Source organism: Juglans regia, chromosome 2, assembly GCF_001411555.2.
Source record: "Juglans regia cultivar Chandler chromosome 2, Walnut 2.0, whole genome shotgun sequence".
Lineage (NCBI taxonomy): Eukaryota > Viridiplantae > Streptophyta > Magnoliopsida > Fagales > Juglandaceae > Juglans > Juglans regia.
In genome coordinates, this window is record NC_049902.1 from 30,803,527 (window position 1) to 30,829,878 (window position 26,352).

The following is a 26,352-nucleotide window of genomic DNA, read 5'->3' on the forward strand; positions in this document are numbered from 1 at the left end:
AAAGACGGACTCAGTTGATTTACAATTAAATTTACAAGATAAGGAAAATTGAAGTAACGTGCATATATATATATATATATATATATATATATATAGAGAGAGAGAGAGAGAGAGAGAGAGAGAGAGAGCGAGCTAGGATAGACCACATGATTAGGTCATATCCCATCATAAGTTATGCATACACACACTCAAAGATTTCCATATAAATATCCATGTTCTATCTCATTATAATCCCCTCAACCAATCCCCATTTACTTTTACTCTTTCATTCAATGCCAGAATTAAAGGAGAAGCTCCACTTTCCTGCAAAATTAGGTGAGGATAAGTTTTGCCTTAGCTAGAAGGAGAAGGAGAGGGAGAGAGAGGGACAAAGACTTCTAACGAAGAAAGTTCAAAAGTAAAAAAAAGGTTTGTGGGTACGTTTCTGATCGAGTTTCTCAAGTTTTTTTGTTTTACAAACTTGACAAAAAAGTGTTTTGGTTTGAAGAGGTAGTGGTGGTGGTGTTACGTCCTTATGTCTCCAACGACCTCTGCGGACATTAATGGCAGCGGTTCATAAGCTGTTAAGGTCCACAAAACAGATCAGCTGGAGAAAAGTAGAAAACAGATCCATATTTTCAACAACAGCCCGGGCTTGCCATATTAATTGTCCTCTCTTTCACCCTCCTATAAAGCACTTTTCCTTGCGCCTTCTTCTCTCTCACTTAGGCCCTGCTTGTTCCTTATGATCTTCATCTCTTTCCTCCTCCTCCTCCTCCTATCTGTGTCTGTGTCTCATACGCATTGCTTGCATGTGAAAGATTTTCAGACATCAAAACCTGGATTTGTCATTTTCAGGATAAAAATCCTATCTGGGTTTTGTTCCCGAAGTTCATTTCGATCTTGCGTTTCGTCTTTTACGTCCATTGCTCAAAGTTTTTGGCCTTAACATTTGCAGGTGGCAAATTATCTGAAAGTTACACTTCAACCGCAGCCATTTTTTCTTTGGCATAGCTTGTGGGTTTTAGATTTCTTGTCTCCCGGTGAAAGAGTCAAGGAAAGGGTGGCATTGAAACAGCGCAATAAATCAAGGGTGTTCGTTACGTGGGCTCCTCAGATCAAATGGAGATATCAACGGCTTTGATGATCTTATCAGCAATTGCTGCCTATTTCTTGTGGTTCAGATTCATCTCAAGGTCATTGAGCGGTCCGCGTGTCTGGCCTCTATTGGGTAGCTTGCCCGCTCTCATCCAGCACTCTAATCGCATGCACGACTGGATCGCCGACAATCTTCGCACATGCGGCGGCACGTACCAGACATGTATTTGTGCCCTTCCATCTCTGGCTCGGAAACAGGGGCTTGTGACGGTCACGTGCGATCCAAAGAACGTGGAGCACATTTTGAAGGCTCGGTTCGATAATTACCCCAAGGGTCCCGGTTGGCAGGCGGCGTTCCATGATTTGCTGGGAGAGGGCATCTTCAACTCCGATGGGGACACGTGGCTATTCCAGCGTAAGACTGCCGCACTTGAATTCACCACCCGGACACTGCGCCAAGCCATGGCTCGGTGGGTGAGCCGGGCTATTAAGTTCAGGTTCTGCCCGATTCTTGAGACGGCTCAATCGCAAGGAAAGTCGATTGATTTTCAAGATCTTCTACTTCGGCTCACTTTTGATAACATCTGCGGCTTGGCTTTTGGTAAGGACCCACAAACTCTATCTCCTGGATTACCCGAGAATGGCTTCGCTTTGGCTTTCGACCAGGCCACCGAAGCCACGCTGCAACGCTTTATTTTGCCCGAAATTGTATGGAAGCTGAGGAAGTGGCTCCGGCTCGGAATGGAAGTCAGCTTGGGCCAAAGCTTGGAACACATCGATAAATACTTAACGGACATCATCAATACACGTAAACTCGAGCTACGAAGCCAACAGCAAGGTGGCGCTGGGACCGCACACGACGACCTGCTATCAAGGTTCATGAAGAAAAAAGAGTCCTACTCGAACGAATTTCTCCAACATGTGGCACTCAATTTCATCCTAGCTGGACGGGACACGTCATCAGTCGCGCTAAGCTGGTTCTTTTGGTTGGTCAGTCAAAACCCAAGAGTGGAAGAGAAAATCCTCATCGAAATCTGCACCGTCCTAATGGAGACACGAGGCAATGACCCTACCAAATGGGTGGAAGAACCCTTAGTGTTTGAAGAAGTTGACCGATTGATATACCTCAAGGCAGCATTGTCGGAGACCCTAAGGCTTTACCCATCAGTGCCACAAGACTCAAAGCACGTAGTTGCCGATGACATTTTGCCAAGTGGGGCTTTTGTGCCTGCAGGCTCATCCATCACCTATTCCATATATGCAATTGGACGGATGGAGTACATTTGGGGTCAAGATTGCCTAGAATTCAAGCCAGAGAGATGGCTGTCCCAAGACGGCAAAAAACTTGAGGCACAAGATTCATACAAATTCGTCGCGTTTAATGGAGGTCCAAGAATTTGTTTAGGGAAAGACTTGGCTTACTTGCAAATGAAGTCGATAGCCGCCGCGGTTCTACTGCGGCATAGGCTGTCAGTGGTCCCAGGCCACCGTGTGGAGCAGAAGATGTCCTTGACATTGTTCATGAAGTATGGGCTAAAGGTTAACGTCCACCCTAGGAACTTAAAGCCTGTATTGGACACGATTTGCATTGGTGACACGTGCGGTAGGAATGCTCCAGCTCTAAGTATTAATGGGCACTGTGATGGGGTGGAAATGGTTGATGGGATAGCTTAATAATTAAGGTGTTTTGGGTGGTTTTGTGAATAGGATAATGCATGCATATTAGAGTATGCATGTCTTTCATGGTAAAACACTAGGATTGGCATCTATATATATATATATATATATATATTCAAGTTAAAGAGGAAATTAAGAAGAGTAGTGTGCCTGAGCTGCTGCATGCAGGACATGGAGAAGAAATAGGGATAATGTAGTAGTGGAGGTGGAGCAGATCAGGGATGGGAGCTGCTACCAATGATTACATTTGACTATTCTTTTTTTCTTCTTAATTTCTTGTAATCCTGTAATGTATTTGGTATACCCAATAACAAAAAGGTATATGTTTTAATTTGGTGGTGTATGTAATGTTTCGAGTGAACAAGACACCTCGGATTCTGATTTCATTCGACAGGGGAAAATACCCAGTAAAATAAGGGGGCAAATTTTGGTTTTTTTGGGTTTTTATAAGGCGGTTCCGATATTTTGCTTTTTTGGATTTTATTCATATGAGAAGTTTTTAATCATATTGGTGGGTGCTTTGTAATTTCGATTTTTATTGACTTTTGGGTTTTTTTTTTTTTTTTTTTTTTCTGGAAATGCCTTTTCTTTATTTTTTGCATTTTCTTTCTTACTTTTTATTTATTTTACGTATTGGTCCTGATTGATAATATTGCGCTCTTATTTCGTGCGATACTTGCCGTTCAAAGAAGAGCGTCATGTCTCATGCCCCACTTCAAGTCCCATCACCTCATGAACATTAAGTACTATGCAAATTAAGTAAATGCAGCTAGCAACGATACGGTTGCATCGATTTTAATTTCTTGACCAAACATGGATACTAATTTTCTTTATTTTTACAGTCCTATAGGTCATTCTAAGTAATATTGTAAGGTTAAAAATCAATATCCAAATATTTGCAAAAAAAAAAATTCAATTCCCAAATAAATTACCTAAATGGAGCTTAATTAAGGCTATGTTTGGATGTTGATCAGTTGAGTTAAATTGAGTTGAATTTTTTATAAATAGTAGTGAGTTGAGATGGTAGAGTGAGTTGAGATATATTTAAGGGAATATGAAAAAAGTTGTAGATCTCATGTATAAAGAAATTTTGAGTTGATATAAATTTAATAATTTGAGAATTAAGTGTTTAAATGTTAGACTCAATTTAAAATTAAATTAAACTAAATTGATCTCAATTGAATCTAATAATCAAACGGGGACTAAGTTTTCGTTTTTGTTTTTCAATAACTTGAGAAACATCCTCATCTTTTCTTTGTGTCAAGTCGAAGTCTCTTTCTCATCTTTATAACGTGCAAGAAAGAGATGATGTGCATATGAACATGTCTATATAGATTAAATATATATATATATATATATATATATATTTTGTTCCAATTAGGAAGGGTGACAAAAGGGATCAAGTTCATGGGCACTTTGTCAACATAAGACCCAAGAAAAAAAGTCAATGTCATTGTCAAGTTACAGTTTCATTTTTGTCTTGTTATGTAGCTAGCTAGGTCCTGTATTTTTCAGTATGAAGTTTTCGTGTCGCATTACATGAATCATAAAATGCACCCAAAAGCTCAAAATGGAATGATGGAGGTACTCCAAGTCCAAGAAGACAAAATTTAGAAAGAGTTATACAATTTTTTTAAACTCTTTATAGAATCAAGTTTGAAGTTTCAAATATTACGTTTGGAATTAAAATTCATCTCAACTTATTTTAACTCATCATTATAACTTTTTCAAATCTTAACATAAAATATAATAAACAATTCAACTTTTTCAAATTCTAAAATAATAATAATAATAATAAATAATATTCTAACAATATTTTATTATCTCAACTCAACTCAACTCAACTCACTTCAACATCCAAACGTACTAAAATTATTCTTTTCAAGTACTAGTAACATTTAAAAGTTTTTATACCATACACTATTTATATATTATAATTTGATTTATAATATTTAAATTTTAGAATTTATCTTTTAAATTAAATTATATCACGTGAATGATGTGTGATGTAAAAAATTTCAAATAAAATTATTATTTCTAGAAAAGGATGTTTATTTATAAATTATATGAAAATACATTTTCTTTAGAATAAAATTATGTAAAGGATTGCATGTATATCAGTTTTCAATCGAAAGCCCAAAATTCTCAAAACAAAATTAGCTGATGAAGCTGGGATTAAGAAATGCCCAGGAACCTGAGTCAATCGACTTTTTAGAAAAATTTTATATGAAGGCCCATTATAAGAAATTTGGCATTTTTCCATGAATTTTTTTTTTCTTGATCTACCATCGTGGCAAATACATAGTTGATAACGTAAAAACTGTCCGTGAAAAAAGAATAAGCCTTTTGCAATGGGATCACGTTCAGAGAGCAAAACTTTGTGGGAAAATGAATTTTTGCAGCGATAAAAAGGATTTTTGTAAATTCGACAGATATTTATTTGCAATGATAAATAATCGTTGCAAACTCATTTTTCCCCCTTATTTCTTTCTTCTCTAGCCCAATACTCTCTCTATTGCGCCGTTCTCCCTGGAAATATTTTTTTTCCCACGATTTATTACCAAAGGCTATCATTTTTTTCACGGTGAAATAATTTTTTTCTCGCAACTAATCTTGTGGAAAAATGTAGGCAATTCCCAGGAAATGATCTTTGTGTAAGAAAATGTTTTATATCACCAAATTTATGCCACGAGCCTCCCACGGCTCAAATTTGTAGAAAAATAATTTTTCCCATGAATTGGAGGCTTTTTGCCACCACAATCCCTCCTGAAAAAAAAAAGTAATATTTCTTGTAGTGGTCCTACGCCATGCACACACTTCTACTTAATCAACATGTGATTTGTTATTTTTATTATTCTATCTTAATGCTTAAGTATGTTTGTGTTTAAATAAAATAACAAATAAATAAATAATATGTTGGTTAGGTGAAGGTGTGTGACGTAAGTATTCCTTATAACATTAATTCTCGACTTTTTAACCTCGGTATCTTATTATACTTTTCAATACTTTGTTATGGGCATGTGTGTTGGGTTGAATGTGAAACCTAGTTTGTGAGTAGAAAAGGTACATACAAAAAGTTTGCTTGACTGTCACTCGACCTAACACTCGAGCTAAACTCAACATGTGAGTTCGCTCAAGGTTCGCCTGATGCTAGGCTCAAGCGAAACACGAACCCTAGTGTTCACTCGAGCAGCGCTTGAAAGATTGCTTGAGCCAATGTTAGATTGGTTGTTCACTCAAGACGCGCTCGACACCTGCTCGAGCGAAGAACCTAGTTTTGTCGTTTAGGGTTCCAACATCATTTTCACTATATATGTAAAAGCTTGTTCTTTTATGAGTATGTTTAGCAAATCAGAGTGAACAAAAGAGACAGATGTGTGACAACATATTAAGAGAGAGAAAATTTCTAGAGAGTGAAAGCTGAGATTGTGTGAGTAGAGCGGTACTCTTGTAACTCATTGTGTGTGATTATAATCTCCTCTAGAATAAAATCCCATGCAGCTTTATGGACATATGCACGATGCTCAACTACGTTAATTTTGTATTGTGTGATTATTTACTTTTATTTTATTTGTCATTGTTGATTTCACAACAATGTGATTATACGACTTCATTGTAATTCAATCCATTTAATTAAGTTATATGTGTTAATCATTAACACGACCAATTAAATAAATCAATAATTTTGCATGATCAGTTAGTACATAATTTGTTTAATATATTGATTCGAACATCATATGTTTCAATATGAGTAATTGACGATTTGATTCAAACACGATAAGATTAAACTCTAATTCTTTACAAGTTCGGCTCCTTTAAGTACAACTAATTTTCTCAGGATTATCTTCCGATTCATATTCATTAAATGGAGGTAAAATCGAGAAGAGAAGATCAAAATAATAATAATAATAATTCACGTGCAAATTGTGATTTTCCCTTGTCAATGTGAGCAAGCTCAAGATTAAAGAATAATTAAAGAACATGCTCATAGTTGACGTGAGTAATTATCAAGTAATTTAGAGTGCAGTACTTGAGTCGGTATGTGGTAATATCATTAGAATTTTAATGATAGTCTAATAAATTAGGTTACAATCTTTATGTACTATGAGACTACTTGTTAATCACTCCTACTAATAATTAATTACTCTCATTAATTGCTCTGATCAGCTTAATTAAACTCTCCTGATCATCTATTTACTGCTACCTTTAATTTACAGTAGTACTATTCTTTTCTTTACTCTCTATTGGTGAAATATAAGTAATAAAATAAAAATTATAATGAAATTAAAATTGAAACAAAATTAGTTTGGATTGTGGCACGTAAATTTTATTTTCTTTAAGGAGATTCAAATTCTCTATAGTACTAGATAAAATTTTAAATGAACCAGTATAATAGGCCTCCTTTTGACTTGTCTTTTTCAAGATACAACAATTCAGTTGATTTTCGTATACCTCGAACCAATTCTGTACAAATGAATGAGCCCAAAGTTTTATCAAGAAATCTAAAAATTTACCACTCTTCTTTATTCAATTAAATATTATATAGTGGACGTTTAAAACAAAAGAAATGGAAATTAATAATAAATAGAATTAAAGCCGCCACTAATAATGTTGATTAAAAAAAGAAAAGAAAAATGTTAACATATTACAAGTTTTACTTAAAAAAATCTTACTAATTCCATGTATAAATTGGTGAGTCGATCGGTAACACATCATCACCAATATGATATATAATATGGTTTGACATTGATTTGAACTTTTGATTTGTGAGTAAAACTTGCAGTGCATATAGCATTAATGCACTCTAAAAAACTGAATCAACTTTAATATTCACTCAATTACCAACAATTTATCCGACTCAATTAATACCCAATCTTAATGACTAAATGAATTTCAAATCCATTATTAGAGATTAAAGTAAAAACGTTACAATGTACTATTTATTAAAAAACAATTACATTCACTTAATAGAGAAATAAAATCAGAAAAGTTCAGAGAAACAATTAATGCAATTATGATTTTCGTTGTCAATGAGAATTCCTTGCATATATAGTTGTTAGGCAATTATAACTGTGCATTCTCAAAGCTTATAAATACATATGTAGTGTGCTATGGTGATGAAACTAAGGAATAGATTCCTAACCAAGAAAGAAAAGAGAAGGAATAGATCATCAGGTCGTGTTTTTTTGTTGTGTAGAGGTTTGAGAATGACCCCATTTTTAATTTTGTTGTCCGTGTCTTTCATTGTTATAAGTAGTACTGAAGGAGCAAGAAGTGTTGAAGATCTTGAAATAGATAGACAACTCAAGATTCTGAACAGACCCTACATCAAAAGCATCAAGGTATTAATTATTAGCTTTATTTTCTGGAAACGTAATGTTTTTTGTTTTGTTTTGGTGATCAGCTAAGTATAAGTCATTTGATGTTTGTCTTTACAGACTGTAGAAGGTGATATCTTTGATTGCATTGACATCTATAAACAACCGGCCTTTGATCATCCTTTGCTTAAAAACCATAGCATTCAGGTAATACTCTCATCGATAGCCATTATTGACAGCAAAGAACAAAACTTGCTTGGTAAAATGTACTATATTTTGCAGCTGAAACCTAGTGCTTTCCCAGATGAAATGAGAGAAGCAGATGAAACTTCACCGCTTCTAGCCAAACTTTCTGCTGTAGGATTGAGTGAGGCCTGCCCATTTGGTACTGTTCCCATCAAGAGGACTCGAAAGGAAGACTTGATATGGGCGAAAATGTTCGCGAAAAACTCTCTGTCGAACTCTGGCTCTCCTTATCATGTTAGTCTTTTTTTTATGTCCTGTAGTAATTGGCAAGTTATGATCCTTTTCTGATTATGGTTTATATGTTTGTTTCTTGTGACTCAAGTTCTACAGATTCGCTCGACATTTTATATACAACCGTAAAATGCGTAAACGCCACATAATCGGTTTGAAAAATAGTGTAGTCCACTATTAACAAATTAAATTTTTTCATATGAATCTCATATTTTGTTCACTTTTTTCAAAGTGATTACGCCACGATTGTAAATATATTTTCTCTTATTAATAATGGTTTCATTTTTCTCCCTTTTGAACACCTTGGTTCATGTAGCATGCGACAGCAATATTACCAGGCAGTCCAGGCAAGCTCTATCTGGGAGCTGGCGCACGAATTAATACACAAAACCCACAAGTTACAAATACCCAATTCAGTATAGCATTTGTACAGATTCAAAGTGGCGTTGAAGTGATTGGTGCCATTCAAGCTGGATGGATGGTATATAATTAGTTTCAAATCCCAATTTTAATGCATATGATCTTAGGAGACATCTCTTGGTTCTGAAATGGTTGTTATATATAATTTCATTGCAATTATTTCAATTTTTCTTTTTCTAACAATGTTGATTTTCTTGGCAAAAAAAACAACCTTTTAGGTGAATCCAAGATTATATGGCGATAATGCTACTCGAACTTTTGGTGCATGGACGGTACGTAAGCCTGGAAATTTATTTCTATTTCACCATTAATACATAATAAATACCAAACTATATATATATCACTTTGTTGCATTACTGACCAGTGTAGTAGTACTTGGTATTTACTTGTATTTTTCAGGCAGGCAATGGTACTGGTTGTTTCAATATGCTCTGCTCAGGTTTTATTCAAGTTAACTCGGAATTTCCTCTTGGTTATGTCATTAGTGAGATTTCCGAGTACGATGGTGATCAATATTATATCAACTTTAAAATATTCAAGGTACTCTTGTATTATTATTATTATTTTTTTATCTCATTACTTTGTTAAATGTGGGATTTATTTTTAGTTAGAATTTTGTTCTCAAGCACCCCGTGTCAATTAAAAAAAAAAATCTGAAAAAAGAAATTAACTATTTTTTTAATTAGCAATCTCGTTATACAAAGGTGAGATGAAACTATTTCGTATTATCTCATCTCATCTAATTTTAATTAATAATCTCATTACTATTTTCAAATCATCTCATCTCTATCCAAACGAGCGTAAATTAACTAGTACTATCCCTAACCTTTGGTTTGCATATTCATGTGTTTTTATTTTTATTATTTTGCATGAACATGATAGGATATCCAATCAGGAAATTGGTGGCTTGGACATGATGGCTTGAATAAACGTATTGGGTATTGGCCAAACTCCTTATTCTCAAGCCTATCCAGCTATGCAACTCAGATAACATGGGGAGGAGTAGTTTTGACAGACAACAATGCAGCTAGTCCCCCAATGGGAAGCGGCCACTTTGCAGGTGAAGGCTACGCCAGGGCTGCTTATCAACGAGAACTTCAAATTGTAGATCAATCCAACAAATTGATATATGTTGACGACGATTTACTGCAATATGACGCAGATATCCAGAAATGTTACAGCGTAGAGAAACTTGGAACTGACTATGGCTTCCTATATGGCGGCCCTGGTGGTATTTGTGAAGGGTAATTTAGAGTTTTTCACTCTCTCTCTCTAATAAAATATAAATAATTAAATCTATTTCTTTTCATATTTCCGTTTTAAGTTTTCGAAACCATTGAAGGTGACTGCAAGTTTGAGATTTTAATACAAAATCCGAAACTAAAAATTGGGAAAAAAAATAACTACCACATTTTTAATATGTATAACTATCTATTAGAATTTTTTATTTTATTGTACTATATAATTAGAAAAAAATTCATTTAACAAAGAAATGCTTTTATATTTAGAAATATTAAAATAATTATGACCAACTACAAAAAATATATTTTAAAAAAGTCAAAATATTTATAAATTTTTAAATTAATAATAAATATTACTTATTTTTAATATATTCATAATATTTTCTATCCAATATGGATTTTTGAATGATATCCTATTAATTGCTTTTACATTAATCTTTCTTTTCTGTATTCATTACATACAAGACAAGTCCAAAGATACAATTATTGCAATCATCATTATGATTTTTGGGTTATCAATTTCATGATTTCATGACAGAAAGAGCTTATATATACAAATAATGGGCAGAAAGGTGATCATGAAACTAACGAATATATTACGTACTGATAAATAAAAGTACATAAAAGAGAAGGCATAGATTACAAGCTTTGGTCAATCCGAAGCAAGCATAACAGGTTTTTGTTACGACAGAGGTTTGAGAATGACCCCATCTTTAGTTTTGTTGTTTCTGTCTTTCATTGTTATAAGCAATACTACTGAAGGAGCAAAAAGTGTTGAAGATCTTGAAATAGAGAGACAACTAAAGATTCTGAACAAACCCTACATCAAAAGCATCAAGGTATTTGAAAACAGAATGTTTTTTGTATTGTTTTGGTGAGCTAAGTATAAGTGCGTTGTTGTCTTTATAGACTGCAGAATTAAGGTGATATCTTTGATTGCATTGATATATGTTGACGTCGTGTTTCGCGGGCCTAGACAACTCTACACAGGTATTATCACGATGTGAATTATTTAGAGCCCCAGGAAGTGTTCCGGTGCGGTTGTACGGTGGTGCTTCATACGTTCATGACGATGAATGGAAAATAAGTGTAGGAAAAATAAAAAGAGATGGACACTACGTGGTTCGGCAATATGCCTACGTCCACAGAGATTTGGAGAGGAAAATCTCCACTATAATATATATTTACGATCACTCATGGATCATCATATCTCACTGTAAAGAAAAGGTTGGAGCTCTTCCTCAATATATTTCCATCGATTCCCTCTTGATACGTGTTCATCCATATCCAAAAATCCCTTCATCTGTCTGTTGATCGTCATATCTTCAAAAAGTCACCCTTTATATTGTCTGGGCATCCCTTTTATATGTTTGTCTGACCCTTTATTGTGGATGTTAGCCTGCCATGAGATGGCAGATCTCTCTTGCGTAAGTCTCTTTGTTTTCTTCTCCTGACCCTCTGCCATTATACAGCCCTAATATTTCTCTTGTCTCCCTTTTGCCTCCTTCCACATTTGCAGCCCTTATATCCCTCTTGTCTCATTCTTATCTTTTCTTCTCCTGACCCTCTGCCATTATACAGCCCTAATATTTCTCTTGTCTCTCTCTTGCCTCCCTCTAACATTTGCAGTCCTTATATCCCTCTTGTCTCATTCTTATTTTTTCTTTGTCTCCTTTTTTATCCTTAGTGATGGCTTGGTGGGCTGGACCCAATTTATGAGTTATGAGCATTTTTCCCCTTCATATATCTATAAACAACCGGCATTTGATCATCCTTCGCTTAAAAACCATAGCATTCAGGTAAAGCTCTTGTGATCGATATCCATTTGATAAAACAACAAAACCTGTTTAATAAATGGACGATATACTTTTGCAGATGAAACCTAGTTCTTTCCCATAAAGAGTGGAAGATAAAACTCTACCACCTGCAGCCAAGACTTCTGCAGTTGGATTGAATGAAGACTGCCCATTTGGAACCATTCCCATAAAAAGGACTCGGAAGGAAGACTTATTATGGGCCAAAATGTTCATGAGAAATTCTGGGTCAAACGCTGTGCCCTCTCTTCCAACTCATGTTAGTGTTTTTTCCCTTCCTATTCTAAATCATTTGTGTTTGTTTATAAATAGTTTTCATGGTATGTAGTAATTGGCAATTTGGGAATTTTTTTTTTCTTTTTATGATTTAAATTATAACAAGAAAATTACCAAGCAGTCTAGGCAAAAACTATAAGGGAGCTGCCGCAATAATTTATATACAAAACCCCCAAGTTATAAATAATCAATTCAGCCAAGCATTTGTAGAGATCCGAACTGCTGATTAACTATTTCTCTTTAGTAAATGCTGATTTTCTTGGTAAATTTTTTAGGTAAATCCAAAATTAAATGGCGATAATACTACGCGAACCTTTGGTGCATGGACGGTTAGATTGGGAATTTATTTATCTTTCATCATTTATATACAAATTTCAAACTCTCAGTTTTTATAGCATTCATTAATGTACTTGGATCATATTTTCTTTTTATTTTTCAGGCAGGTGAAAATGGTTGTTTCAATATGCTCTGCTCAGGTTTTGTTCAAGTTAATTCAAAATATACTCTCGGTTATGTCCTTGATAAGATTTCCTGCTATGAAGGAGTACAATTTTACGTAAAGTTCCACATAATCAAGGTACTATTGTTTCTTTCTTTTTCTTATCTTGTTACCTTATTAGACCTGTGATTTAGGGCTGCAACCCGATGCCATCCAACCGGGTCTAGACCCGGTCCGACCCGATATTGTTTGCGCGCCAAACATGTTCGACCCGACCCGTAATGTGTGGGCCAGGTCGGGTTTTCGGTTTTTAAATTATATTTAAAGAAAAAAAACTATATAAACATTGGTGACCCCACAAGCTAAAAGTTCATGAAACTTCTGTGGATAGTATAATTCAAAATGAGTAAACAATCCAAATATGTCTACGGTTATTGACATAAACAAGATGAACAAAAACAAATAAACCAGAAGATCCTTTAAAGATCCTATAAATCTGGACTAAATACAGTGTGATTCATTGATCTTCAGCTGCAACAAATTATAAATACTATCCATTATTATTATTTTTTACCATCTCCTAACCTAACGTATCATCAAATATTAATTACAATAAATGACAAATAAATTTTTCAATCATATTTTGGTTTGGAAAATACTCTAGATATAAAAATATTATACAAAAATAAATTCATAAATTGATGTGGCTTGATGTAGTACGTCAGATTATAAAATTATTTTTATTATAAAATAAATTTACTAAATCTTATAAAATTATATTAGTTTATAAATTTATTTTTATCTAATCTTTTTATATAGGTAACAATTGTCTTTGGTATTGCATCTTCACGTGTATTTACTTTTTGCATGCAGTTAATAGGATACGAGATGAGGACATTAGTGGCTGGCTTGTACACAATCAGTTCGGTAGACCTGTTGGGTATTGGCCGAATTCCTTATTTTCAAGTCTATCCAGTTCAGTAGCTGAGATAAGATCATGGATATTGGATATCTCACTCACTTGTACAGTGAAGCCACAAATTGCATGCCCTTAGCCCTTAGGACTTAAATGGAGGCTACTCTATTAGTAGCGGTGGCGCAGGGTGCCCCACAACATTCAAGTAGGAGCGTGAGAGATCACTTAACTCGTTTATTCTACATGGATAATGCTATGGTCACAGAGAAACGTGATCGATCTATTGTACGGATAGTGTAAAATTATAAATATTTTTTTATTTTTTTTAAATATTTTTTAAATTTCTTTAAACATTTTGAAAAAAAATCACAAATAAATTTAAAAATACTTCAATAGCCTCCATTGTTGATTTGTTATCCCTATTTCTCTAATGATTGCACTTCCTTACTTCTTGTTGTTGGACCATGTAAAAGAGGGCCCTGTAAAACCCAATATCGATTAGGCCATTGTTTTCCATAAAGGGTCTCAATCCTCCTATAGATGATGAGTATGGAACTGGACGACCCCTAGATTTTTCTGACTGATTTAGGAGAGCATTGAAATATCTTATGCAAAGTCATGGACTTGAAAAAACTTGTTATATGGAATCTAAGTGTTTCTAAAAATTTACTTTTTGATGCCGTTGAGCATGTGCATAAACAAAGGTGATTAACCATAGTTGATGTGGATGATCCAAGTAGACCAAAACAGGTATACAGTTGATATTAATATTTATATAATTAACTTCCACACCCGGACACCACAAAAGCATAAGGCCTCTTTTAGAGGCTGAAAAATGTATAAAATAATGGAAACCAAGACTATTAACAATAGATAGGGTGTGTTAATTAGGCATCATGATTTCCGACAAAAAAACTATACCCAGACTATATTTCCTAATATTAGCCCTTATACTACAAATTGCCTTGGGTTGGGCAAGGCCCCTGTAATTCCATACTAGTGTCTTCATATTGTAAGTGAAGGCTGAGTGGAGCTCGCCTCTTTAGCTTTTTTGAATTGTGCAGTGATGGCCAAGGGTAATGATATATTGTGATATGGTGCTAGTCAATTTTGCACTCTTGACTACCTGACTTTGCCCGAGTGCCTGATTGGATTTCAAGGAGCATGGCTGCCAGTGGGGATTCTTCAGTGGGATACATGTTGAGTCCGCAATTTGCAAAGTTTCATCTTCAGATTCTATCTTCATCAGGCTCAACAGTTGAGCAAAATGTTGTAAATGTTTCTTCTTTAAAGGTTTGTTTTCTTCTGGTGACAATGAGAGACTTTCCCTCTTTGTGGATCTGTTCGTTGTTTGGGGGTTATTGGTTCAAACGCAAACATAACATTTGACGGGTTTATAAGGAAGAGCTTGATGGGTTCTGGCCTGAGGATGGTGTTGATGCGTGTGTTGTAGTCGTCGAGCAATGTCAATTCTCTCGTAGCTGAGAGGGAGGAGGAATAGGCAGTAAGGGGTGGTTGTGTCACCTCCGATACCAAAGTCAGATTCTTCCTTAGGGTCCTGAAAAGCTAAGTAAGAAGATAGAGAAAGTTAGAAAAGAATACCAAGTGTGTAACTCCCGACCCGTCATCAACCTTCTTCCCTTTATAGATGCTTCCCCATGGGCTTCCTCTGTGGCTACAATGATCGCCTTTGCCATGGATGGCATGACGACGCATTTAATGATGTCGTTCCTGTCGGCTACAAGGGTCCGACCTTGGGGCTAGTCACTCCTAGTTGCATTAAATGCGGCCGATCTTGTAGGGGATAGGATCTCGACCTGTCTGCTCCCCATTAATACTTGGTGATTGGAGGAGTCGTCGGCTCCTTTCTCCTTCCTCGAGCCCCTAGGTTCATCTGGGCCTTCCCCTATTGGAAATTGTGGGCCTCGACACAATGGGCCTGGGCTAGACCAAGCTGAGTACAAAAGACCAATTTTCAGATGGAGTCATCTTCGATTCTCTTTAGGCAGGATGGCATTATTGCAACAAGAAGGTTGATGGGTTCCGAGAGAGTGTAATGCAATGGGTTGTGGATGTTATCATGAAGGGCCCTTTGAGAGAAACCTTGGAATATAAAATTTGGGAAGATGGAATTGGACTAGGCTGTGAGAAGTTGGGCTTGGGTCTGGGTTGGTTGCAGATATAAGTGGCATGCAATGTTTTCCATTGGGAATGCTAGGGAGGTGTCGGCCGGTGGGGCAATTCTTGATACTTGTTGTGCTCCACTAAGAGCATTCTTATTGGTTTAGCCAAATGTAAATACAAAATAAAATTTGGCTAAAAATTCTTAAAAATGGTCTACATTGAAAGAGGCAAAAGGTAAATATATTGCTTGCTTGATATAGTAACTCTTTATGTTTGTATGGTTAGTATTCACCCTCTTTTAAATAATTTACATTAATATTTCTCTCATTTTGTTGCTACATCATATTTGGGAAAAAGCTACTTTGCCACACAAACATTACCGTTATATTTGACCACTCTGTGAAAAAAAATATGATAATAATATTTTTTTTTTACTTAATGATTAAAGAAGTGATTTTTAGTGCATTGATGTATTTTTTATATTTTTAAAAAATATTTAGAATTGATAAAAAAATGTGAATAAAAAAATTGGATGAAAGAAAAAAACACTAGCTTTGCACTAGCAGTCACTTGCAGTGGTAAGCTGCAAGCAGCACGCTAGCTTTACCCTATTTTTTGACTGCCTTTTTTATTTTCACATTATTTTCAATTCATCTCATCTTATCTCATTTAATTATTACAATTTTTTTAAATTTTCATACAAAATAAAATAAACAATTCAACTTTTTCAGATGTCAAAATAAAAATAATATTAAAAAAATATATTTTAATAATATATTATTCAACTTTTAACTTTAATCTCAACTCATCTCATCTACGAAAACAAACGAAATTTAAATCCACGGGCTGGGTTGCTGACGGAAAGTTAGCTGGAAGTGACGCTTTGGGATGATTTTCAGCGGCTTTTTGGAAGCTTCCAGTGGCAAGGCACACAGAGTTTAGAACAGGAAAAGCATTCCCCATAAAGTCCGAATTTTTGCAACTATTATTTTCCTCTTTACACTTCCGCTAGCGTCATGTGATTGTTGTAGCTTAGGGAAGTTTCAGGCGCTAGGTGCTCTAGTAGATTCTCCTTGTTTTTTTTTTTTTTTTAAACAACATCACTTGATCACATTTCATTAAGAAATAACAGAGCATAGCTTATTACAAGGTTTCTCCATTTCTACTATAGATACAAACTCACTAGGAATTTCTTTCATCCAAAATGATTCCTCACCTCTCTGCATAGCTCTCTTTGCCAACATATGTGCTACATTATTACCTTCTCTGAAGATGGAATGTACAGACCAAGATGGCCTATGTGATAGAACCTCTTTAATATCCAGAACTTGTTGATCTATCCACCCATGATAAACATCTTTACTGTTCACTGCTTTTGCTATTGTCTGTGCATCCCCTTCAAAGACAACTCCTTGCAAATTTAGTTCTGCACCTGTCTCCATTGCCTTCCATAATGCTAGTGTTTCAGCAACTTCAATTTCCCCCACAAATTTCCTTACAACACAACATGAAAAAAGAATTTCTCCAACATGATTTCTGGCTGTCATCCCAATTCCCATCTTCTTTTCTTCTTTATTAACAAAGGCATCATAGTTAATTTTCATGAAATAATCATTAGGTGGCAACCACTTTGTATTTATCCTTCTTATTCTCATGTCTCTTCTGTGATCACCTTGTTTTTCTTCTGCTTTATGAAGCATTTCCATCATCAATTCAGCTTGTTTCATTACCTGACTTGGACCATCAAACTTTTCATTAAAAACAAATTTATTTCTTCTAAACCAAATGCCTGCTAGTATTACTGCTACTATCTCCAACTTCTCTTTTTCCAATGTCTTCATTAGTTTCTGCCAGAGTTGAATAAAGTCTACTTCTTCACAGCACCATTTATGCAAGCCACTAGATCTCTCAACCCATACATTATTGGCTGCTGGACAATTCCACAAGACATGCTGAATTGATTCCTCCTCCTTTTTACAAATAGGACAAGTTGCATCTTCCACCACATTCCTTTTCCACATATTCAATTTTGTAGGCAAGATTGATTGCAAAGCTTTCCATATGAAATGTTTTACTTTCCTTGGCACATTCAAGTTCCACACAAGCTTCCACATCTGTTTTGTAATCTGCCAGTTTGAGCTTTCCCCCATAGCTACCTTTTTTTTATTTTTTTTCTTCATAATAAGCACTTCTCACTGTGTATCTCCCATCTTTTGTATACCCCCAAACAGCTTTGTCTACCTTTCCTCTCTTGCTCAATGGGATACTGTATATCCAAGTTGCTTCTTCTATGTTAAAAAAATTTCTTGTATTAGTTCTTCATTCCAGCTGTGATTTTCCTCATTTATTAATTCCTCCACCTTTGCATTTTCTACTAGCAACCTTACAGGTGATCTGATTCGATGTGTTTCAGACTGAGGTAACCATTTATCAAACCAAATTGCCACTTTTTTTCCATTCCCAACCCTCCATGTCAAACCCTCATTCACAATAGATTGTGCTACCATTAAACTTCTCCACATATATGATGGTCTGAATCCAAGTTTTGCATCTGTAAACTGGGTTCTTCTGAAATATTTCTCTTTAAACACCTTTGCTACCAAAGAATCTTGGTCCAATTGCAGTTTCTAACCATGTTTTGCCAACAGTGCTCTATTAAAAACCTCAATATCTCTAAAACCCATCCCACCATCCCCTTTATTATCTCCCATCTTAGACCACTTCCTCCAATAAATAGCCTTTCCTTCTTCATTATTCTTCCACCAGAATCTTGATATCAATGCATTAATCTCAGTCAATAATCTCTTAGATAACAAGAAGACATTCATTGTCTAAGTTGGTATCGATTGCAGCACTGCTTTAATCATGATTTCTCTTCCAGCTGTAGAGAGTAAAGAATTCTTCCAACAATGTACTTTCCTCCATATCCTTTTCTTTATTATCTTAAAAGTTTGAAATTTAGCTCTGTCAATCATGATTTCGCAACAATGTGATTATACGACTCCATTGTAATTCCATCCATTTAATTAAGTTATATGTGTTAATCATTAACACGACCAGTTAAATAAATCAATAATTTTGCGTGATCAGTTAGTACATAATTTGTTTAATATATTGATTGGACCATCATATGTTTCAATATGAGTAATTGACGATTTGATTCAAACACGATAAGATTAAACTCTAATTCTTTACAAGTTCGGCTCCTTTAAGTACAACTAATTTTCTCAAGATTATCTTCCATATTCATTAAATGGAGGGAAAATCGAGAAGAGAAGATCAAAATAATAATAATAATAATAATTCAGGTGCAAACTGTGATTTTCCCTTGTCAATGTGAACAAGCACAAAGATTAAAGAATAATTAAAGAACATGCTCATAGTTGACGTGAGTAATTATCAAGTAATCTAGAGCGCAGTACTTGAGTCGTTATGTGGTAATATCATTAGAATTTTAATGATAGTCTAATAAATTAGGTTACAATCTTTATGTACTATGAGACTACTTATTAATCACTCCTACTAATAATTAATTACTCTCATTAATTGCTCTGATCAGCTTAATTAAACTCTCCTGATCATCTAATATTTACTGCTAGCTTTAATTTACAGTAGTACTATTCTTTTCTTAACTCTCTATTGGTGAAATATACGTAATAAAATTATAATTATAATAAAATTAAAATTGAAATAAAATTAGTTTGGATTGTGGCACGTTATTATTATTTTTTTTAAGGAGATTCAAATTCTCTACAGTACTAGATAAAATTTTAAATGAACCAGTATAATAGGCCTCCTTTTGACTTGTTTTTTTCAAGATACAACAATTCAATTGATCTTCGTATAGCTCGAACCAATTCTGTAAAAGTGATTGAGCTCAAAGCTCCATCAAGAAATCTGAAAATTTACCACTCTTCTTTATTCAATTAAATACATAGTGGACGTTTAAAACAAAAGAAATGGAAATTAATAATAAATAGAATTAAATCCGCCACTAATAATGTTGATTAAAAAAAAAAAAAATGTTAACATACTACAAGTTTTACTTAAAAAAATCTTACTAATTCCATGTAATTGGTGAGTCGATCGGTAACACATCATCACCAATATGATATATAATATGGTTTGACATTGATTTGAACTTTTGATTGGTGAGTAAAACTTGCAGTGCATATAGCATTAATGCACTCAAAAAAACTGAATCAACTTTAATATTCACTCAATTACCAACAATTTATCCGACTTAATTAATACCCAATCTTAATGACAAAATGAATTTCAAATCCATTATTAGAGATTAAAGTAAAAACGTTACAATGTACTATTTATTAAAAAACAATAACATTCACTTAATAGAGAAATAAAATCAGAAAAGTTCAAAGAAACAATTAATGCAAGTATGAATTTAAGTTGTCAATGAGAATTCCTTACATATATAGTTGTTAGGCAATTATAACTGTGCATTCTCAAAGCTTATAAATACATATGTAGTGTGCTATGGTAATGAAACTAAGGAATAGATTCCTAACCAAGAAAGAAAAGAGAAGGAATAGATCATCAGGTCGTGTTTTTTTGTTGTGTAGAGGTTTGAGAATGACCCCATTTTTAATTTTGTTGTCCGTGTCTTTCATTGTTATAAGTAGTACTGAAGGAGCAAGAAGTGTTGAAGATCTTGAAATAGATAGACAACTCAAGATTCTGAACAGACCCTACATCAAAAGCATCAAGGTATTAATTATTAGCTTTATTTTCTGGAAACGTAATGTTTTCTGTTTTGTTTTGTTGATCAGCTAAGTATAAGTCATGTGATGTTTGTCTTTACAGACTGTAGAAGGTGATATCTTTGATTGCATTGACATCTATAAACAACCGGCCTTTGATCATCCTTTGCTTAAAAACCATAGCATTCAGGTAAAACTCTCATCGATAGCCATTATTGACAGCAAAGAACAAAACTTGCTTGGTAAAATGTACTATATTTTGCAGCTGAAACCTAGTGCTTTACCAGAGGAAATGAGAGAAGCAGATGAAACTTCACCGCCTCTAGCCAAACTTTCTGCTGTAGGATTGAGTGAGGCCTGCCCATTTGGTACTGTTCCCATCAAGAGGACTCGAAAGGAAGACTTGATATGGGCGAAAATGTTCGCGAAAAACTGTGTGTCGAACTCTGGCACTCCTTATCATCATGTTAGTCTTTTTTTTATGTCCTGTAGTAATTGGCAAGTTATGATCCTTTTCTGTTTATGGTTTATATGTTTGTTTCTTGTGACTTAAGATCTGCAGATTTCCTTGACATTCTACATGATACAACCGTGAAATGCGTAAACGTCACGTAATCGTTTTGAAAGAGAATGTAGTCCACTATTAACAAATTAATTTTTTTCACGTGGATCTCATATTTTATTTACTTTTTTAAAAGTGATTACGCCACGGTTGCACAATTTACAATTGCAAATAAATTTTCTCTTATTAATAATGGTTTCATTTTTCTCCCTTTTGAACACCTTGGTTCATGTAGCATGCGACAGCAATATTACCAGACAGTCCAGGCAAGCTCTACCTGGGAGCTGGCGCACGAGTTAATACACAAAACCCACAAGTTACAAATGCCCAATTCAGTCTAGCATTTGTACAGATTCAAAGTGGCGTTAACGTGATTGGTGCCATTCAAGCTGGATGGATGGTATATAATTAGTTTCAAATCCCAATTTTAATGCAAATGATCTTAGGAGACATCTCTTGGTTCTGAAATGGTTGTTATAAATAATTTCATTGCAATTTTTTCAATTTTTCTTTTTCTAACAATGTTGATTTTCTTGGCAAAAAAAAAAAAACAACCTTTTAGGTGAATCCAAGATTATATGGCGATAATGCTACTCGAACTTTTGGTGCATGGACGGTACGTAAGCCTGGAAATTTATTTCTATTTCACCATTAATACATAATAAATACCAAACTATATATATATAGAATAAATATATATAGAAGTTACTTATTTTGCACACATGATGTGGTATCATCTAGACCACACATTTTTTCAAGTGAGTGTTGGGAATAATCAACTAGAAGTAGCCATGCAGTGAATGCAAAGTATGCACTACTATAGTTACTTCTCTCTAGCATTACTTTTATATATATATATATATATAATATATATATATATAATATATATATATATATATCACTTTGTTGCATTACTGACCAGTGTAGTAGTACTTGATATTTACTTGTATTTTTCAGGCAGGCAAAGGTACTGGTTGTTTCAATATGCTCTGCTCAGGTTTTATTCAAGTTAACTCGAAATTTCCTCTGGGTTATGTCATTAGTAAGATTTCCGAGTACGATGGTGAACAATATTATATCAACTTTAAAATATTCAAGGTACTCTTGCATTTTATTTTATTTTTTAATCTCAGTACTTTGTTAAATGTGGGATTTATTTTTAGTCAGAATTTTTTTCCCAAGCACCCCGAGTCAATAAAAAAAGAAATACTATTTTTTTAACTAGCAATCTCTTAAGATCCGTTTGAATATAGAGATGAGATGAAATCATCTTGTATCATTTCATTTCATCTCATCTAATTTTAATTAATAATTTTATTATTATTTATAAATCATCTCAATTCATCTTATCTTATTATCCAAATAAGCGTTATAATCATTTGATGCAAATCAAGATATCGTTAATGACTAGTACTATCCCTAACCTTTGGTTTGCATCTTCATGTGTTTTTACTCTTTTGCATGCACATGATAGGATATCAAATCAGGAAATTGGTGGCTTGCACATGATGACTTGAATAAACCTGTTGGGTATTGGCCAAACTCCTTATTTTCAAGTCTATCCAGCTATGCAACTCAGATAACATGGGGAGGAGGAGTTTTGACAGACAACAATGACGCTAGTCCCCCAATGGGAAGCGGCCACTTTGCAGATGAAGGCTACGCCAGGGCTGCTTATCAACGAGAACTTCAAATTGTAGATCAATCCAACAAATTGATATATGTTGACGACGATTTACTGCAATATGACGCAGATATCCAAAAATGTTACACCGTAGAGAAACTTTATGGAACTGACCATGGCTTCCTATATGGCGGCCCTGGTGGTATTTGTGAAGGGTAATTTAGAGTTTTTCACTCTCTCTCTCTCTAATAAAATATAAATAATTGAATCTATTTTTATTACTACCCATTTATTACTTTTTTTTTATTTGATTTTTTTTTATTTTTTATTTTACTTAATAATTAAAAAAATAAATATTAATAAAGTTATATATTTTTTTAGCGATGCTACTCTGCCTAGTGAGTAGTCGCTTTATTTGACCACTAGTTACTTTTGTAACTTTTTTTTTTTTATTCACATTTTTTAATATATTTAAATATTTAAAAAAAAATACATCAATACACTTAAAATCACTTCTTTAATCATTAAGTTAAAATAAAAATAAAAATCATTGAGCGGTCAAATGGAGTAGTAACTTTTGGGTGGCATAGTAGTGTTTTTTATATTTTTTTAATTTTTTCTTAGTGATTAAGGATTTTAAAAACTACTTAAAAGAAAATGATAAATAAATAAAAATTAAAAAAAAAAACTTGAAATGCACTTGGATAATAGATGAGTAATAATAGGTTAGTAACCCTATCATTACCATTTTTACAAACTATCTCATTTCATCTTATTATCCAAACACATATTTTTTTTATAACCATCTCATTTCATCTTAACTAAAAATATTTAATACTATTTAAAATATCTCATTTCATCTCATTTGAACTGCGAAATGAAAAGAGACCTAATGATTAAGAACACTGAATATATATCTGCATGGAGCATGCATGTATAAACTATAATCCACGTACAATATTTGTGAAATTTCGGCAAAGACTTCGATCATAAGATGGATGGATTGGAATCATCTAAAATTTTTTAAAATCACTATTTTTCATCCTACATTTTAATATCCTCAACCATAAATGTAGAGTATATATATTAGTGTGGTGTATAAAATGATAACTAGAATTTCGATGCTCAAAAGATTGGTCTACGAGGCTGGGCTTAAGTAAATTCCAAAGTCCAACTCAATAAGACTCTTGAGCCCGGGTATCTAAGAGTATTGGCAATGGCCTAGCCATTGCCAAGTCTAAAATTTAGTTAGAATGTTGTATTTTGGCTATAACATGGATTTATAGCTAAAGTAGTCCACATTGGACTAGCTATCTTAAAGTCTAAATAATAATAAAATATTAAATATTTTAATAATATATTTTTTTTAATATTTTACAAATTTAATTAATAACTTTATTAAAAAATAAAATTATTATTTTTCAATTATTTTTTCCCTCAACCTAATTATTCAATAAATATATTTTGTAAACCATTCACCCAACAATCACATAAACAAACATACCAACATTTCTTCTACCCATAAAAACAGTCCACTAAAATTACAAAAACAGTCTATTATTCCATCAAAACAGTCCACTAAAATTACAAAATAGTCCACTAATCCATAAAAACAGTCCACTAAAATTACAAAACAGTCCACTAATCCATCAATGAAGTCCAATAATTACAAAACAGTTCATTGCCATTACAAAACCAGTCCACTAATCCATCAAAACAGTCCAATAATTACAAATCAGTCCACTAAAATTACAAAAACAGTCCACCCTTCCATCAAAACAGTCCACTAATTACAAAACAGTTCACTAAAATTACAAAAACAGTCCACTAATACATCAAAACAGTCCAATAATTACAAAACAGTCCACTAAAATTACAAAAACAGTCCACCCTTCCATCAAAACAGTCCACTAATTACAAAACAGTCCACTAAATTACAAAAACAACAAATATTATATCATCAATTTGTTTGGATAAGGTGGTATGCAAAGAAAGATGTAGAAAAATAGCAAAGAAATCAACTTCTTGTTCTGTTTTGCAAAGAAAAAGAACAACTTTGCAAAACATCAACAAAATTAAACTTCTTGTTCTGTTTTGCAAAGAAGAACAACAAACACATTTTATTCCTCATCTATTTTGCAAAAAACAGAAAAGTAAACTCTGTTTTTGGTTGTGGAGTTAGAAAAGTGTCTTAACAAATAATATATGTGGTGTTTTCGGGATCAAATGGCATTGAAAGAAACCATCGATCGGTATAGCCACAAACGTTATATGTAGCGTCCAAACCATTACCCACATACATATACTACTACATACACACATAAATACACTCTAAAGTATGCTTACATGAAAGGAGAGAGCAAACAATAACAGCAAAGTGATAGAAAAACAAGTATTGTATAGCAAACAAGTATCTTATTCTGATCATTATTATTTAGCAAAGATTGCTGTGTTTTTATGTTGTGGACTCTTTTCACTTCATTAGTCAATATAGGTGCATTACAATGTTCCTATCTACGGGAGTTGTTTGGGGAAGATTTACAAATGCAATAAAAATAATATATGGAATTAGAAACCTAATTTGTACATTAATGGAACTCCTTTTACTAATCCATAAAAACATGTGTTTTCCCATATGTTTTTAAGGTTTTCTAATGCACCTAAAGTGAAAGTTTACGCAATTAGAGCTGTTTATATTTATGTTTAAAACCTGTTATTGATGAATTCTATCCTCAAATACTTATCTAATTCTATACTTTTTCCCTTTGCAACACTCAACAAAGTAACACATTGAACATCAATTATGAAGTAAAAGACCCTGTTAGTTTGGATTCATCCTATGAAAAACAAAGCTGTGCAAAGTAAACGGGATCAAATGACTGAATGAGCTTTTCTACTACCAAAATGACTAGCAAGCAGAGTAAGACACGAGAAAATGGCTATACACGAAAAGCAAACAAACCCAAAAACAACAAATCAGAAACAATGGATTGTAGTTACTGAAAACAGAAAAAAAAAAAATATATATATATATATATATATATATATATATGGGGGCTCAACTCTCAGACTCTGAGAGGAGGTTTGGCTGGACGCGATAATGAACAACTGAAGAAACATAACCATACACAAACTTCAGACAAATCAACAACACCAACTGTAAAAAAATCAGCAACGATAATAACCAGCTTACCCAAACAAATTCATACCCATTTCAGAAATTAACAAATTCGTACTCAATACAAAGCTTACCCAAATAAAGCTTACCCAAATCGAGAGAGAGTTCTGTGTTGTTGAGCCAAGCCGACAGAGAGAGAGAGAGAGAGAGGGGAAATTGCCCAACCTTCGAAGATCGACCCACGAAAGGAGAGAAAATCGATTGAGAAAGAGAGAAGAAGGATCGGAGTTTCAGAAAAAGAAAATGGCAAACGGAGAGAAGAGCGAGAGAGAGAAGCCGCGATGGAGCTGCAAAAATGGAAAGGGTGAGGGAAAGGGGAAAAGATGAGATGCGAAGCCGAGACGAGGGCGGCGAGACGAGGGCAGAGAGACGACGACAAAGAGACGATGGCGAGACGAGGGCGAGACGAGGGAAAGAGATGAGGGCAAATACGAGGGAAATAGAAATCACGAGGGAAAGAGAGCGGAAATAATAAAATAAATGTTTGC

The 26,352-nt window shown here is 34.0% G+C and overlaps 4 protein-coding genes and 1 non-coding gene across 6 annotated transcripts; 3 read left to right on the forward strand and 2 right to left on the reverse strand.

Annotated features, from left to right (window-relative positions):
* Positions 1-265: 265 nt before the first annotated feature.
* On the forward strand, positions 266-3,026 carry LOC109014476 (cytochrome P450 86A22-like). Of its 2 annotated transcripts, none has more exons than XM_018996955.2 (2): positions 266-416; positions 938-3,026. In XM_018996955.2, exon 2 carries the CDS (start codon positions 1,102-1,104, stop codon positions 2,749-2,751), a length of 1,650 nt encoding a protein of 549 aa, XP_018852500.1. In that variant the 5' UTR covers positions 266-416; positions 938-1,101; the 3' UTR covers positions 2,752-3,026. The 2 variants fall into 2 exon arrangements, with proteins under 2 accessions (XP_018852500.1, XP_018852501.1); XM_018996956.2 differs by having other exon boundaries at positions 266-408.
* Positions 3,027-7,935: 4,909 nt separating this feature from the next.
* Positions 7,936-10,218, forward strand: LOC109014478. The gene is made up of 7 exons (XM_018996958.2): positions 7,936-8,096; positions 8,193-8,279; positions 8,355-8,552; positions 8,866-9,030; positions 9,188-9,241; positions 9,369-9,509; positions 9,852-10,218. The coding sequence occupies exons 1-7, from the start codon at positions 7,962-7,964 to the stop codon at positions 10,215-10,217; spliced, it is 1,146 nt and encodes a 381-aa protein (XP_018852503.1). The 5' UTR covers positions 7,936-7,961; the 3' UTR covers position 10,218.
* Positions 10,219-16,897: 6,679 nt separating this feature from the next.
* Positions 16,898-17,929, reverse strand: LOC109014517. Its single transcript, XM_018997016.1, has one exon. The coding sequence runs from the start codon at positions 17,927-17,929 to the stop codon at positions 16,898-16,900; it is 1,032 nt and encodes a 343-aa protein (XP_018852561.1).
* A 2,417-nt stretch (positions 17,930-20,346) lies between these two features.
* Positions 20,347-22,912, forward strand: LOC109014477. The gene is made up of 7 exons (XM_018996957.2): positions 20,347-20,507; positions 20,604-20,690; positions 20,766-20,966; positions 21,298-21,462; positions 21,625-21,678; positions 22,020-22,160; positions 22,537-22,912. The coding sequence occupies exons 1-7, from the start codon at positions 20,373-20,375 to the stop codon at positions 22,903-22,905; spliced, it is 1,152 nt and encodes a 383-aa protein (XP_018852502.1). The 5' UTR covers positions 20,347-20,372; the 3' UTR covers positions 22,906-22,912.
* Positions 22,913-24,885: 1,973 nt separating this feature from the next.
* On the reverse strand, positions 24,886-25,015 carry LOC118347846. Its single transcript, XR_004800990.1, has one exon. It is a non-coding gene; the product is annotated as a small nucleolar RNA snoR80 (small nucleolar RNA).
* Between the last annotated feature and the right edge of the window lie 1,337 nt (positions 25,016-26,352).

Coding starts and splice junctions, on each gene's coding strand:
- LOC109014476 (XM_018996955.2), top strand. CDS start 1,102: ATGGAGATATCAACGGCTTTGATGATCTTATCAGCAATTGCTGCCTAT.
- LOC109014478 (XM_018996958.2), top strand. CDS start 7,962: ATGACCCCATTTTTAATTTTGTTGTCCGTGTCTTTCATTGTTATAAGT. Junction 8,097..8,192: donor CCTACATCAAAAGCATCAAG/GTATTAATTATT, acceptor TTGTCTTTACAG/ACTGTAGAAGGTGATATCTT. Junction 9,242..9,368: donor GAACTTTTGGTGCATGGACG/GTACGTAAGCCT, acceptor TGTATTTTTCAG/GCAGGCAATGGTACTGGTTG.
- LOC109014517 (XM_018997016.1), bottom strand. CDS start 17,929: ATGGGGGAAAGCTCAAACTGGCAGATTACAAAACAGATGTGGAAGCTT.
- LOC109014477 (XM_018996957.2), top strand. CDS start 20,373: ATGACCCCATTTTTAATTTTGTTGTCCGTGTCTTTCATTGTTATAAGT. Junction 20,508..20,603: donor CCTACATCAAAAGCATCAAG/GTATTAATTATT, acceptor TTGTCTTTACAG/ACTGTAGAAGGTGATATCTT. Junction 21,463..21,624: donor CCATTCAAGCTGGATGGATG/GTATATAATTAG, acceptor ACAACCTTTTAG/GTGAATCCAAGATTATATGG.